Source organism: Serinus canaria, chromosome 1, assembly GCF_022539315.1.
Source record: "Serinus canaria isolate serCan28SL12 chromosome 1, serCan2020, whole genome shotgun sequence".
Taxonomy (NCBI): Eukaryota; Metazoa; Chordata; class Aves; order Passeriformes; family Fringillidae; genus Serinus; species Serinus canaria.
In genome coordinates, this window is record NC_066313.1 from 20,716,387 (window position 1) to 20,730,670 (window position 14,284).

The following is a 14,284-nucleotide window of genomic DNA, read 5'->3' on the forward strand; positions in this document are numbered from 1 at the left end:
GGCATCTTCTTCAGGTGACTTCAAGTCTCTTTCACTATTTTCACTCTGGTTCTTGTCATTTCCCTCATTTTTCTCTGAGATTGAACCATCTTTTCTCACTTTCATGTGTTCTTCATGATTTGGGACAATTTTCTGTGTTCTTCATGATTTGTGATGATCTCTTTGGGATCAGGTTCTGCAGTGTGATGATTTGTCTTGTTCAGGCAAGACCTGGAGAATTTGACCCTGCAGATAAACTAAAACTCTCATTCTGCAAAAATGTAGCTGAGATCTTTTTTTGTATACTGAGATTTATCTATGACAAGGCTTTAATGCTAAGCTTAGTAAAACTTCTTTTACTCTTCTTAAATGATTTAAAGATAACCTAAGGCAAAGTGAGTCATTGTCTTCATGAAGGTAAGTCAGATTTTTCAAGTAAGATAGAAGGGAATACACTGTTTCAATTGGAAGTAACCTATAGTGACCATCCAGTCCAATGGCTTGACCAATTCTGGGCTTTCAGGTCTTAAGAAAGTATGTACAGAATATGAGCTGCCTTGGCCATTCACTTGTCTGTTGGCACACTCTTTGATTGATTCTCTTTACCTTGAGTTCCAGTTTATCCAGTATTCCTTGCAGAGATATATCAGCTGAGATCCTGAAAAGTATTTACATGCATGACTCTTAAGGCTGAATTCAGTGTAATTTGGCCAAGCTTCACAAGCTGGTGAGACTGAAATGGATGTTATTCAGGTATGAAACTCAGAAAGACAAAGACAAGCCTGTTGTCTCTGATCTGCAGGCACTTTTTTAGTCTTTTATTTTCAGCATGTGGGAAGTCCTGTGCCTTTTCTAAACTTGTCAAAGCATAGGTCCAGCTTACTGTTCAGGGCATCAGCCGAAACACATACCAGAACCCTGAAATGTGAAAAATAAAGTAGCAGTCCCCCGTGTAACTAGTCTGTCTTGAAAAGTAAATCTAAGCACAAGCACTGTTTATGTTTGATAATATGTTATTAGCAGAACTCCTCCTGCCTACAGTTCATGCCAACAACTCTGGCACAAAGTGCACTACCAGTGACATTCATACTCTCTGAATGCAAACACTACTGTAGTCTTAAAGATGCAGGCCAGCCCAGTAACCTGTTGCTAATGCAATAAATATGGGCTTGAAATGAAGTTTTAAAATAGAAAAAATTCAGTGTCTGTGTGTTAAGGGCCAAACCTAAGTAAGTTTTCCAAAGAGCCATCTTGTCTTCTGCCATATCTTCTGGTTCACCCACAGATGGGTTTCCCTTCAGCTTTGTTGACATCTCTCTGCTTAGGTAATGCCATGACTCTCCACCAGGTTTATTTCATATTACAAAATCCTTAATACTGGGCGGGAAGAGGTTAAAAGGTCTCTCTTTACCTTACAGGAAAGAAGCCTTATTTCAACATGGCTACAGGTTTGTTATTTCTTTTTTCATCAGTGCTGTTTTTCCAAGGTATATTTATCATGAGTTTCATAGTATTTGATGTCCTGAAAAACAGGACCTAAAATATAAAAACAACGTGCCAATGTCCCAGCTCTCATTTTCAAGTGGTTAAACAAGAATCTCAACCTTCACTTAAGAAACACATTTCAAGACTCAGCATTGTTGAGTAGTAATTGGAAACACTGTTTGAACACTTGAAAATTACTGAAAGTGAAAAATACTGGAAGTGCTTATATACTCTGCAAATTGAGAAATCAGAATATCTTTAAAAATAGAACTCGTTATTTTTATTTTTTAACAGAAGTCCCATGGTTTTTAAGTTACTCTTGAGATTTAGGAACAAGAGCAGTCAAGTCCTTCTCTTTGACTGTCTGTTTTCCCTAATTACTTGCACTGTTCTGTTATTCAAACCTCTCCTTAAGTCGAGTGGATCGAACGGAGGATGTGTGTTTGTCTTAGCACCTGCCTTTGCTGAGTTAAAGGAGATCCACAAAGGGAGTCTGGTGCCTGTTGATGTTTCTCTTCCATAGCCGAGCCACCTTACTTCACCTTTTTTATTTCCATTTAGAAAAGCTTAAAAGGTTCTATCTGTTTCTCAAAGTTTGCTGTGTTTCCCTTTGTGAATGCAAAGATTTTCCTGCCCTCGTTTATCTAAAAAAAATTGCTGACAAGTGTACCATCTGCAGCCCTTGTAGCATGGCTGGGGCAATGCTCAGTATTTACAAGGGAATGTTTTTCTCTCAGATGTTTGAATTCAATCCATACTGTTGTTATTTATTAAATAAATAAAACTCTATTTCCTGATGTCTTATTTATTATAGACTAAGGATTTATTTAAAATGTTGGGCTTTGTGTTTACTCTCAGGTCAGGGATGACTTTAACTCCAAATAATACAAATGCAGGTGTGATGCTTCTATGCCTTGGAGCACAGGAGAATGTATTGCAGTAGGCTCCCTGCACTGGGCTTCTGAGTTGGGCTGTACTTGGTCTGACTGGGCAGAACTCTTTATTTCCTTGCAATGGCATCTGATTTGTGCCAGCAGGAGTGAAAGGTGGCTCAGGTTTGGTGTCCTAAGATGTCCTAAGCAGGTTGAAAGGCTCACTTTCCCAGAATGGCTTTAGGAAAGTTAAAACAAGTTTGATGATGTTTTGAAGCAGGCAAACTTTTGAGAGACAGGCTCATCATCAACTCACTCTGTGCTAAGGAATTTGGGCTGGAATCTTAACAGCTTTGGGGCAGTGTTTTCCCATACGGAAGGGTTAAGTCAACATTAGAAGTGGATACTTCAAGTATCTAAGTTTTTAGATAAAAACTTAGATAAGGGCTAAGTTCAGTTCCTAGTTTTACTGACTAGTTGTCCTAGGACTTAATGGGAACCACTCTTTCTCTGCCTCTGTTCTGCTTTTTGGGGTTTTTTCTGGTCCATATCCCATTTCTGCCTTCCCCCAAGATACATTCTGTTTCCCACCCACACCTTTCCTCATCTGAGAATTACTTAACTTTCTGAAGAGGAGTCCTGTGAAATGTATCCTACACAGATGCACTGCTAGGGCGGAGCTGGGAATAGAGCATGGGTGGAAACAAAGGACTGGGACAGGGATGAGGGAGAACAGAGGCATGAGCCAGCAGTATGCCCAGGTGGCCAAAAAAAACCAATGGCATCCTGATCTGTATAAAAAATATTGTGTCAAGCAGTACTAGGGAAACAACTGTCCTCAGTACTTGACACCAATGAAGTTGCACCTCAGATTCTGTGTCCAGTTCTGGGCCCCTCATGAGAAGAAATATTTGAGATTGTGGAGTCAGTCCAGATAAGGGCAATGGAGCTGATGACAGGTCTGGAGTACAAGTCATATGAGAAGCAGCTCAGAGAATTGGAGTTGTTCAACTTGGGAGAAGGGGAGGCACAAGGGTGACCTTATCACTCTCTGCATCCACCTGAAAGAAGAGTGTAGCAAGGTGAAGGTCAGGCTCCCCTTCAACGCAACCAGAGACAAGGACAAGAGGAAATATCCTTGAGCTGTGCCAGGGGATGTTTAGGCTGGACATCAGCAAGACTTCTTTCACTGAAAGAGTGATTAGATATTGGAGTGGGCTGCCCAGTGGTGTGGTGGAGGCATCGTCCCTGGACATGTTCACAGAATGACTGGACATGGCACTTAGTGCTATGGGGTTGTTCTCATGACAGCATTCCATTACATGTTGGTCTCAATGATCTTGGAGGTCTTTTTCAACCTTAATGATTCTATGATATGGGACAATATGACACTGGAGTTCCAGGACAAGAGAACAGAACTGCTCTTTTCCTGCTTAAGTTGATACTTTACTGTCCCATCAGAGGCCTTCATAAGCCCATGGTGAGCGCACAGAATGAACAGGAGCCTAAGTAGTCAAGACAAAGTTGTGTGGGAGATGGACTTCAGTCTAGAGCAAGTATTCTCAGGGATGATCCTCCTGTGCCTTATTTTAGTGCACAGCCTTTTCCACTGATTTCCTGGTATGAGTGCTTTCTCTTCTGGTGCTCTACTGTTTGGAGTTCTTTGGCTTCATTTGCCTGTCTACCAGAGTCAGTCACCAAGCTTCTCCAGCTTCCCTAAGATTTTCAAAGTCTCTTTCTCACTGTTACGTGCATATCTCAGCAACTGGCTCTCATAGAACTCCCTAATCACCCTTATGGTCTCTGAGAGTGACAGAGGGTTTGTTTGTGTGCAAATTAATATGCTGGTATAAGGAAAATCAATAAAAACAAGGCTACAGCAAAACAAATCCTATCATTCCTTTATTGGACAAGAGGATATGCGTCTAAACATGGTAAAAATGTTTGGAATATGGAAACTCATTGGCAGATACCACTGTTTCCTCTGAAGCTTTGCAGCCTTAAATTAGCGCATGGAGTCACCATGGCCCTTGAGCCAGCAGCACCAAAGCCACTGCTCAGTTCACCATTGAATTCATCAACTAAGAAACTGAGCCTTAAATTCTGACTTGTTCAAGAGTGAAAATCCTGCCTCAGATCTTTCTGAAACAGATCAATATTCTTTCTTGTTGGACTGCAGCTGCACAAGTGTTGTGCAGTGTTGAAACATGGTCAGTTTATACTTTATAGACAATAGGATCTGCAAACTGGAGGAACTAAGGTCACCTAAGTCACTAACTTTATTAGTCTATTCTAAGTCAAGATTGTATTAACAAAGGAAGATGGATGTTGTACAGGCACCCACAGTGGAAACCAAATCTGAAATTCAGACTCCTGAAGAATGTCATTGTCCTGGTTTGAAAGGAAGTGGTTTTTTTTGGAGACAGTGGTTAGCCCAGTGGGGGCTCAGGTGTGAATATTGGCACCTGTTTGGGCCAATGAGGAGATGGTTCCGCCTCTGAGAACACAGGGTATAAAAAGCAGAACTGGGAGGAAGTGACTTTCTTGCCTGTCGGTGAGCAAAGGGATCAGGTCAGTTCTCTCTCCCCCTCCGGCTGTAGGCCGGGTGGGGGAGGGGAAAAGGCCACGAGGCGGCGTGAGGTAGGCCGGAGGCTTTGGATCTTGGAGAGAGAGAGACCGGGGTGGGGGGGAAGTGAAAGGATGGAGGGGTGGAAGTAGTGAGGAGCACCGAGCAATTCCCCCCCCCCCCACCCCGCTTCCTAGAGAGAGAGAGAGAAAGGAGAGAAAAGAGATAAGACGCGCCGCGCAGCTCCTGGGAAGTTGGCCAAGAGTGAGAAGGGAGAGTCCGGCACCTAGAGATGATTTTAACTTTTTTTCTTCACGATGGAAACCTTCCAAACGTTGATCCTCCCGGAGGACAGAGATAAGAACAAGAAGAAATGGACAAGTGAAATGAGAGGTTTGTGTGAGTAGGGAGTAGTGGAGATAATGAGAAGAATTTACTTGGGAAGAGATAAACGGAGGAGCAGGTTTTTTTCGGCAGTGGACGGACTAACTTTCTATTGTAACACAGAGACTGCGGTTTTGAGGGGAAAGCAATGGCTCGGATCCAAGAAAGGCAGTGAAGAGTCGTGATGGGCAGAGATCAGGAAGAGGATCTCTGTCATGAAGCCCTTGCCCCGGGGGAAATGGGGGGGATTTTGTTATCCCAAAATGGAGAGACTGTCGTTTTGTGGAACTGACCAAAGTATCCTTAAAAAGAGAAACCCCAAAAGCAATCTTCTGGTCCATTTCCATGGTGAGAGCATGGAATATGGAAAGGGGTTAGTCAAGAAATGGTACAAGGAGAAGACTCCTTCCTCTTTAATAGAATGAATTGATTGTTTGAAGAAGGATAATGGACTGAGAATTAAAACCTGGGAGATGGGGACTGAAGGAAGATTTGAGTTTGTATTGTATGTTGTAATGTGGGTTGAGAGGGGGAGGAGAAATGTGTTTGAAATATTTCCATTCTGTTCTCTGTGTTTGTGTGTGTGTTAATAAAGCTTTTTTCCCCTTTATTCCTAAGTTGGAGTTTGCTTGCTCTGTTTCTGGTCACATCTCACAGTAGACACCAGGGTGGATGTGTTTTCATGGAGACTGGCATTGTGCGCAGTCTAAAACCATGACAGTCATATCCATATTTACTGAGCATGAATGGCCTGACTTACTCCTGGGTTTGCCCAGACCAGAGTTCTTGATTAGTTTTGTTGTCAGAGATTTTTAAGACAATATAAAAGAGACTCTCAGTAAAGCTGGGTTAGTCCTCTGTTTTTATTGATGGATCTACTCTCATTTTTATCAGATACTGATGTCTTCCTGTTGTAAATACCTGGAATTCTCCTGTGTGGGCAGACCTTTGTTGCAGTGGAGTTATGCTAAGGGCTGTAACAGGTAATGCCAGGTGCAGCCCATCATACAACTCCCAATAATGTTTTCTGCACACTTCCAGCTCTGAGAAGCTGTTTGGGGTCACTGGATTGGTTCCAAGTACAAAGTAGAAGACAGGAAAGTCTAGTGCATGTTGGGAAGCATATAGTATGTTTCCACCTCATTCAGAGGGGCTATGGCACTAGGAAGCCATTTCTATAGACCTGCTACATGAAAGGAAGTTGTACATGTTTGGAATGGCTACATGTATATATAAGAAAGATAACTGTATATGCCATAGATTTGTGTATCATAAATGTCTATGTCATAAGCAAATTTAATTGGGGGATACAACTGTCAGTGCAGCTTGAAAGAATCCTCTGAATTCACTGTTGCAAGCATGTGGGTTGGCAATTTACGTGTTAGCTCCAGAGGTAAAGAATTTTGACTTCAGCGGACAGGTGATGAGTCTTGGTACATTTTTGTGAGCCTAATCCCTCTTCTCTGTAATCACTAATTTTATCCCACCCTGTCTGTCTCCAAGATTTCCGAATGGAGTACACTCAATCTTTTTAAACATTTTGAAATGGGCAGTCATAGTCTGTCATCCTGCAGACAATAAATTTCCACTGACGATCCCTGCATGAAAGAGACAAGAAGAGGTGTTAGTGAGCCAGAACTGCAGAAGATGCTATACAAGTATGAGTAACTTTATACCATGTATTATGGCAAGAAAAACATCTGTCTGCCATCGACTTTCATCTGAGTGCTCTGTGTTTTCAAGAGCCAAAAGAACATTAAATATGTGTGATAGTTACAATTCCTTTATACTCCTTTACAAGATAAGAAAATCAGCTTTCTGAATAAGTAGGTCTCTGAAGACAATTAATCCTGATGGTGATCAGTCCTGAATTGACTTTTAATCAGTGACCAAGAGGAAAAGGATAATTCTATCAAAAGTTATTGTCATGTCATATATTGTTTACTAATGTGTAAAAGGTGAAAAGTACTTGGGTGATTTGTAAGCTGTGTCGAAGAGGGGAGTTATCCGTGCAGCAAATATTGATTTCCTATCCTTGATCAGATCACATGTGAGGAAGATTAAAATTTATGAATGTAAGGAGAGTTTATGCTCTTCTCAGTTTATGATTGGTATTCTTTCTCAAGAGAGCGATAGGAAGCCTAACAACTGTTAAAGGAAGCCTGACTGGAGCAGTGGGATTCAACAGTGGAGTGCAGCAATTTAGTGTCCAATAGACGCAGCAGGCTACAAATTTAATTTCCTCTGTAGCTTCTTGTGCATTAAATTTTCATTTGACAGATAGGCATGAGATCAAAGGATCAAATACTGTCCTGCTGTGAAGGGAATGTTGAATTTAGGCTGCTTGATACTGGCTAACTTGAATTTAGATCCAAACTACAGCCCATGCAGATGGCAGTTGTCATTTGTATTGATAATGGTATTGATAGTCCTCCAAGAGGTTTCTGAAAGCTTGAATTCTGTTAATAGTGATGTCCTAAATTTGAGGCATAAGATGGGTAATGCTGATAATGGGTGATTTAATAGGAGCTTGCATTTAAAACTCCTGCACCAAACTGGTGCCAGACTGCTGACTCTTGGGAATGTGCTGAGATCGCCTGAGCCCAGATTTTGGTATTAACTGTGCTTAAATGGTGTCATTGACTGGGTGACTCTGTCATGGAATAAGACTTATTTGACTTTTAAGCACTGTAGATATACATTTTGTACCTACTCTGTAGGTATAAAACGCCTCATTGCAGCTTTTGTTAACTGAGTTTTTAAATTGGAAATTTACTGTTCTGCTAAGCTACAAGTTTATCCTGAGTGTCATTTGGAACTGGGTCTCATGCTCATCAGCAAGTGAGTGTCATGCTCATCAGCAAGTATGATGTAACAGTTATATAGTTTAGCTTTGGTTTTCTTTAGATCTTTCCTAGATGTTTTAAATTGTAATTTTCTTGTAAAACTGTTACCAAAGGTTAATGAAATGCAAGATTAATTTTTAGGTTTAAGTATTGCTTATTTGGTCTATGTGCATGCTTTTCAAGGACATTTATTACTCTTTTGGTCACTAAGTTACCAAGAGAGATAAAAAATAAAGAGGATCTCTTTGTTGAAAACAATTATATCGGTCAAAGTTATGGTCTGCTAAGATAGCACCCATTGTCAGAGAAACTTTTAGCTCAAACTCTTAGATCAAGTAGGTTTTCTAAAATAGGACATTATGAAATTAAAAGTCAAGCTCTCTAAAAGAAATGTATTTTAGTCACCTGAATTAATAACATGCTTTATAATACTGGAACAGAATTATTTCTGAAGCTGTCATTTCAGCTTGGATTTGCTGACGCTAGCATATATGTACATGGCTGATGCATTTATGGCATATTATCTTTTTTTCCCCTGTTACTTGTGTTTGAACTCAAGCATGCATGCCCAACTTCTCAGGATGCAGGCAATTACTTTGTACTATTGCTGTTGTGTGCTTAATTCAGCAGTTATCAGCCTGTTTCAATTTGTAGAACTCTTACAAGTTTACCAATGGGGATGCAGATGCCATCAGGAATTGCCTTTTGAGGCATACACTAGAAAAGATCTGAACTTGCCTTTGCAGATCTTAACACGAGTTTGTAGGTGTCATCCCCTCCCAGTTGCTAAATTAATGCATTTTCCTTGGCTTTGGGAATCAATATTGAACTGTCTCTTTTGCTTTCCAGCTGTCATGTCTTGTCAGATTTGAATTTTTTGATGTATAGAGAAATTTCTTTTATCTCCAAATATTGTTGAATAATCTGTTTCCAATTCAGTTAAAAAATTCTGTGAATTCCTATTCATATTGAGTTTGACAAAATCCTCTTTCATGGGTCATATGAAACATATTAGGGACCTTAAATACCCTATAATTTAGTTCAGCTGAGCTTGGTGTATGTCCAGCTTGTCTGGACATTTCATACATACTTTACTGTTGGGGTATCTGGCTGCCAATTTTTTTTTCAGTGATGATGTCTGAGCAGTTAAGAAGTAACTGGCTATCCAGATGACCCAAACAAATGGAGCAGAGGGCAGTTTTGTAAAAGAAACAAGCTTATGACAGTCTGCGTGTGCTATTTTTATACTACATAGCAAAGGACAAGCCGTGTCTCTTTGCAAGAACACCTGGAAATTTCCTCTTTCCTGTCCAAAGTACTTGCTGCAGGTTGGGTTGTGAGTGTTCCAGTGATGTTCTCTGGACCAGGAGACTGTTCCAACCAGATCACAGCCACCTGACAGTGCTCCACCAGAAAGTCATACCATCATCACTTGGCATGTTTCAGAGCTCAGGCTGAAGGTTTTATGTTGTTTGGTTTGTGGGTTTAATTTTGGAAGCTATTTTGCCAAGGGTTTGCAATGTGCACATGTATTTGGGCAGTTTCAGTTGTTTACAGCTTGCTTCAGATAGCCCATCAGATGTCCCATCTCCTTCTCAGAAATTTGACTGTATCAGTCTGTCTGATACAGATACTACCCTTCCCTGCAAATGTTCCCTTATTGATGTCCCCCGGTCATCATGTCTGCATCAGTGTTATCACCACACTCCTGAATGGGCTCCTGGACATACTTCGGGCCCTTTCTAATTCTTTCCGGCTGCTTTTGTCTTGCTTTATAGACAGTTGTTTTCTCCTTTTGACCCATTTAAATGAAACTGGAAAATGTAAATAGTAACCAGTTCTGAAGTCTGTGCTTCCCAAAGAAGCAGTTAAAACTTTTGATAATAACTACAACAATAACTCTTTCATTCATTCCTGTTACACAGGCATGAAAACTCACAGACTCAGATTACAGAAGGGTTGGTAGGGATAGCATAATTCGAAACTTTCTATGTCCTTTGCCACAAGCCTCACATGCTGTCTCAAATATCCTTGTATCAACAGTGGCCTCACTGACGTAATGTCTTAGGGAGTAGGAAGGGAAGATATGATTTCTGAAAGTTTATTGAAAAAGTCTAAAAATACCTACCTGTTTGAAGTGATTGGGAAAGTTTTAACTGAAATACCTTCAGAGACTTTTTCTTGCCTTTTGCTAGCTCAAGAACATTGTCCATGTGAACTAAATAGTAGGGACACAAGTTTAATGTGCTTGAAAAGAGGAATTAAAAAATATTCACAAAAACAAATGGAAATGTGCATGCTCCAGTCAGGCTGAGACTCAGAAGACCTTTTCCTGTTCCTATTCTGCCTCATGAGCTGCAAAGAATCATTAAGGATGACAAATTTGCTGATTTTTATGATTCAGCCTGCTCAGGAGGAGTGTTACAGCCTAAATCTGAATTCTGAACTGGTGTAGCAAGATTTTTTTTCACTTCATTCTCTTGGCAACACAAATAATTTCTGGTTGTTCTAAAAGTTGAGGACCAGAAAGTTCATTGGTGCAGAAAACTTTTCTAGTTTGCAATTCATAAAATATTTTCTCTGTAGTTTCAATGTGTTACTGTTGCAGGTGTATGACTGCAGGTGTCTCTCTGCAAGAGCAGAGATAGGACAAACATGTGCTGGTGGCTTCTTCCTCTTCCAGGCACTGTGGTCCTGTGAGGACCTGTATTCCCAATGTACATTCCCACGACACTGCCTTTGCTCCAGTTGCCCCACTGCCACCTGTTCTGAAGGCTGCCTTTGGCAGCCAGGGACAGCAATCTGCTCAGAGGCATAGGCTACCTTGGCTGCTTTGCTTTCCAGGCCTGTCCTTGTGATTCCAGACTTTACCCTGGTCCACATGCGATGGAGTCTGGATTCCACCTGCAGGGGAGTGCACTGTATGCATTATTTCCCCTACTCTCTGCCGCAGCCATGAGGAACAAGGATTAAGGATAGGACTGGGAAATATTTAAGATGAAAAGCCCAGAACAGGACTGTCCCTTATGACTTGTAATTTCTTTATCTAAAGCGATAAATAGATACCCTTGAGTCAAGTATCTATGAAAGTTATTCTCCCACTTGTAGGAAGAATTTGCAGACATGGCTTCCATTTGGTAATAAACAGGATAATGCATTTTAGCCTGGAAATTATAGTTATGGACCTGCAGTGGTCTTACAACATGTTGTCATTCTGTAAAAGCCTCCTTATTTTAGGTTGAGGGGTCCCTATGGGATCCCTCAACCTAAAATAAGGAGGCTTTATATCTTTTGGCAAGCTGAGAACATTACAGTGACAAAAGCACTTTGTCTGCTTTGAGTGTTATTAGAGACAGCTTGAAATATTGATGTCTTTAAACTCCCACTTCTCTTTTCTCTCCCCCTTCTCATGTAGCCCATCTTGGCAGAGAAGTGCAGCACACTTTACCTTGCTGTCTGTGTTTTGCTTGATAACAAATGCTTTAATATACTGGGCTGAGGTGCCTAACAAAAGACATCAGCAAAGAAATAGCTCACTATTGATTTATTAGAGGGCAGCTTAAAGGAATCAAGATCCCTCTCCCACAATCAGGTTTCAGTGACTGCTTATACTCTTCTTAAACCTGCTCTGTTAGGAACTCTGAAGCCCTAGGCAGACAACAGTGTGGGATTTATGTTAAACCCAAAGGTTAAAACTTTGCAATTGTGCATATTAAAAGGGGAGAAACATTCCTTTTTAACTGAATGGAAAAATTGTGAATCCATTTGCATGACTACAACTTCACTAGCCATAGGGCCTCTCCCAAGAGGACTAGCAAATGCCAAGAAATGATCAGGACTGATCAATAAAATGTAGTTAACTCATTTTCTGGAAAGGGATCAAGGTGCATGGCACTGCCTGAATTCCTGGAGTGGCTTGAATCTGTTAGAATTGTGTTGAAATAGATTGGGCAGTTTAAAGCATTCACATCGCAGTTTGTACGGTATTAACTTTGCATAGTGGCAGATTCCCTGCTTCTCTGCAAAGAAAAGTGGACCAAAATTGGTCCCTCATTCCCTAAAGGCACAGGTTGTTTTTACTGAGTTCAATGAAATATGTTCCAACTAGAGGTAGGTTAGAAAGCATACAGAAGATCTGTTGCATTTGGTGAAGGTCAGATTCAGCCCAACCTACCACTGCTGTATTTTTCACTGCTCAGATGGTCATGGCAAATGATCCTCATTAGCATGCTCTGCTCCTGATGCACCACTCTGGACAATGAATCACATGTACTGTGAATTTGGTCCTCAGAATTCCTAGTGCTTTGCTGAGTACCACAGCAGATGATGTGTAGCCATGCTCTGTTGGGGGGAAATAGAAAATACAGGCACTTTAAAGTTTCTAATGAAACAGGTGAAAAGCAAACCTGTGCACAGCAGAGAAAGTTGTAGTTGCCCCACGGATGTAATAGTCGTAAGTGTACATCATCATGTCCATGTCTTCTCCATAGTGTCCTGGATATTCTGTTGTTAACCTTTACATCAAAGAAAAAGAAGATAATATAATTTGCCATCTTATAGAAAAATCCAGTTGAATGACAACAACTCAATTAGTAGATTTCTCCTGCCTCTTTGAAAGTTCTTGTTTCTTAACAGCACCACAAGATACAGTCTCATGAGACTGCCTTTCTCCTCTGTGCAACTAATTCAGGTAGCTGTTTGAATAAAATTTTAGCAACTTTAGAACAGCTATAAGGAAACTGCAGTATTGGAATATTTGTATATTCATCTGCAGGTCTGGGATAAAAGCAATCTGAACAAGAAGATAAAACTCATTTACTACTTATGTCTTCATTGCAGGGATTTGCTCCAGCAAATTTTCCTCTTCAGAAACTCTTTGGTTTGCAGCTATAGGCTGCAGTAAATGTCGCCAAATAAAATTACTCTAAGCGTTTATTCATGTATGAATTGTATTAAGTGAATGTAACAATTAATCCATTACTCTTTGTTCTTTCCTCTCTCTGCCCAATTTAGAATGTAAAAATATGGGCCTGGACAGTATTTTTGCAATGTATTTGATCTGAGGACCTCAAAGTGCTTCTTCAATTATTAACCAAATTATAGTTGCTGCTTCTCTGGGAAGTAGGCATGTAATACCAATTCATTTTACAGATAATGAGCAGATTCAGGAAGGGGTTGGAAGCTTGACCAGTACTTTCTGTCAACATTATATTTGAAGTTTGAATGGAAGCCTGGCACTCCTTGTATTACACCATTTTACATGAGTGTTCCTACTGGAGTTGTCAGCCTCACTATGAAACAGCAAAGAGAAGCATCAGGTCTCCCATGAGGGAGATGCTGAACCTGTGGAAATAAACAGCCCAGCTCCTGTTGAGACTTACATGGTTAAAACACATTACAGAAGTCCTGGCAATCTTTTCCTGACTTAATCCAGCCCAACAGCAGTACTTGAATGATGCTTGAAGGTGATTGAAGCACATTCCAGCCAGCACTCATGAATGTTTACATTTTGTTAAATCAGTGGAGTCTAAGCACAGGCTTAAATATTTTACTCACTAGGGATATAGTTTTTGGGATGGGTTTGAGCTTTTGTGCAGTGCTTTGGGTGTATTTGGAGCCAAAACCTATAACTGTTGGAGAATTCAGAAGCTGAAAGTTTACCTGAAAACTGAGGTACTCTGGGCTATTAGGTTGCTTTCCAGGTCATACTCAGCTTTTGAATGGGAAAGATCATTCAGTTAGAACATCATTCCTAACAAATCATTTTTCCTTTACAAATGAAAAATATGTCCACTTATGAAACTCAAGCATGACCATATAAAAGCCTCAAGTCTAATCAGTCAACTTCTTTGAATATATCTTGTTCTCATGCTTCCTTTCCTTTGGCCATGAAAATCATCACACAGATTCTGACTTACAGAACAAGGACACACATCCCAGAGTGTGTTTGGAAAGCAGACAGTCAGGCCTGGTCACAGTGTCTGTTCTCTGAGTTCTGACCAAGGACACACAGATGCGCAAAGCCCTTGTAGTGCTTTGCCATTGGTAAGAAATAATATCAGTATTTCACAGGTCATGCAGACTAGGAGAAAGAGAAGAAACCATGAACACTGCCTACGCAGCCAGAGGAGAGTAAACCATATTTAGTTTAC

General features: G+C 40.6%; 1 protein-coding gene across 1 annotated transcript in view; it reads right to left on the reverse strand.

Moving 5' to 3' along the window:
* Nucleotides 1-6,125: 6,125 nt before the first annotated feature.
* The window catches only part of DPT (dermatopontin), a 32,334-nt gene continuing 24,175 nt past the window's right edge, over nucleotides 6,126-14,284 (reverse strand). The window contains exons 3-4 of the mRNA XM_009102532.4: nucleotides 12,539-12,646; nucleotides 6,126-6,884 (exon numbers count right to left, since the gene is read on the reverse strand). Of these exons, the coding sequence (XP_009100780.1) occupies nucleotides 6,818-6,884; nucleotides 12,539-12,646 (175 nt within the window). The 3' untranslated portion in view covers nucleotides 6,126-6,817. The remainder of the gene's footprint in view (nucleotides 6,885-12,538; nucleotides 12,647-14,284) is intronic.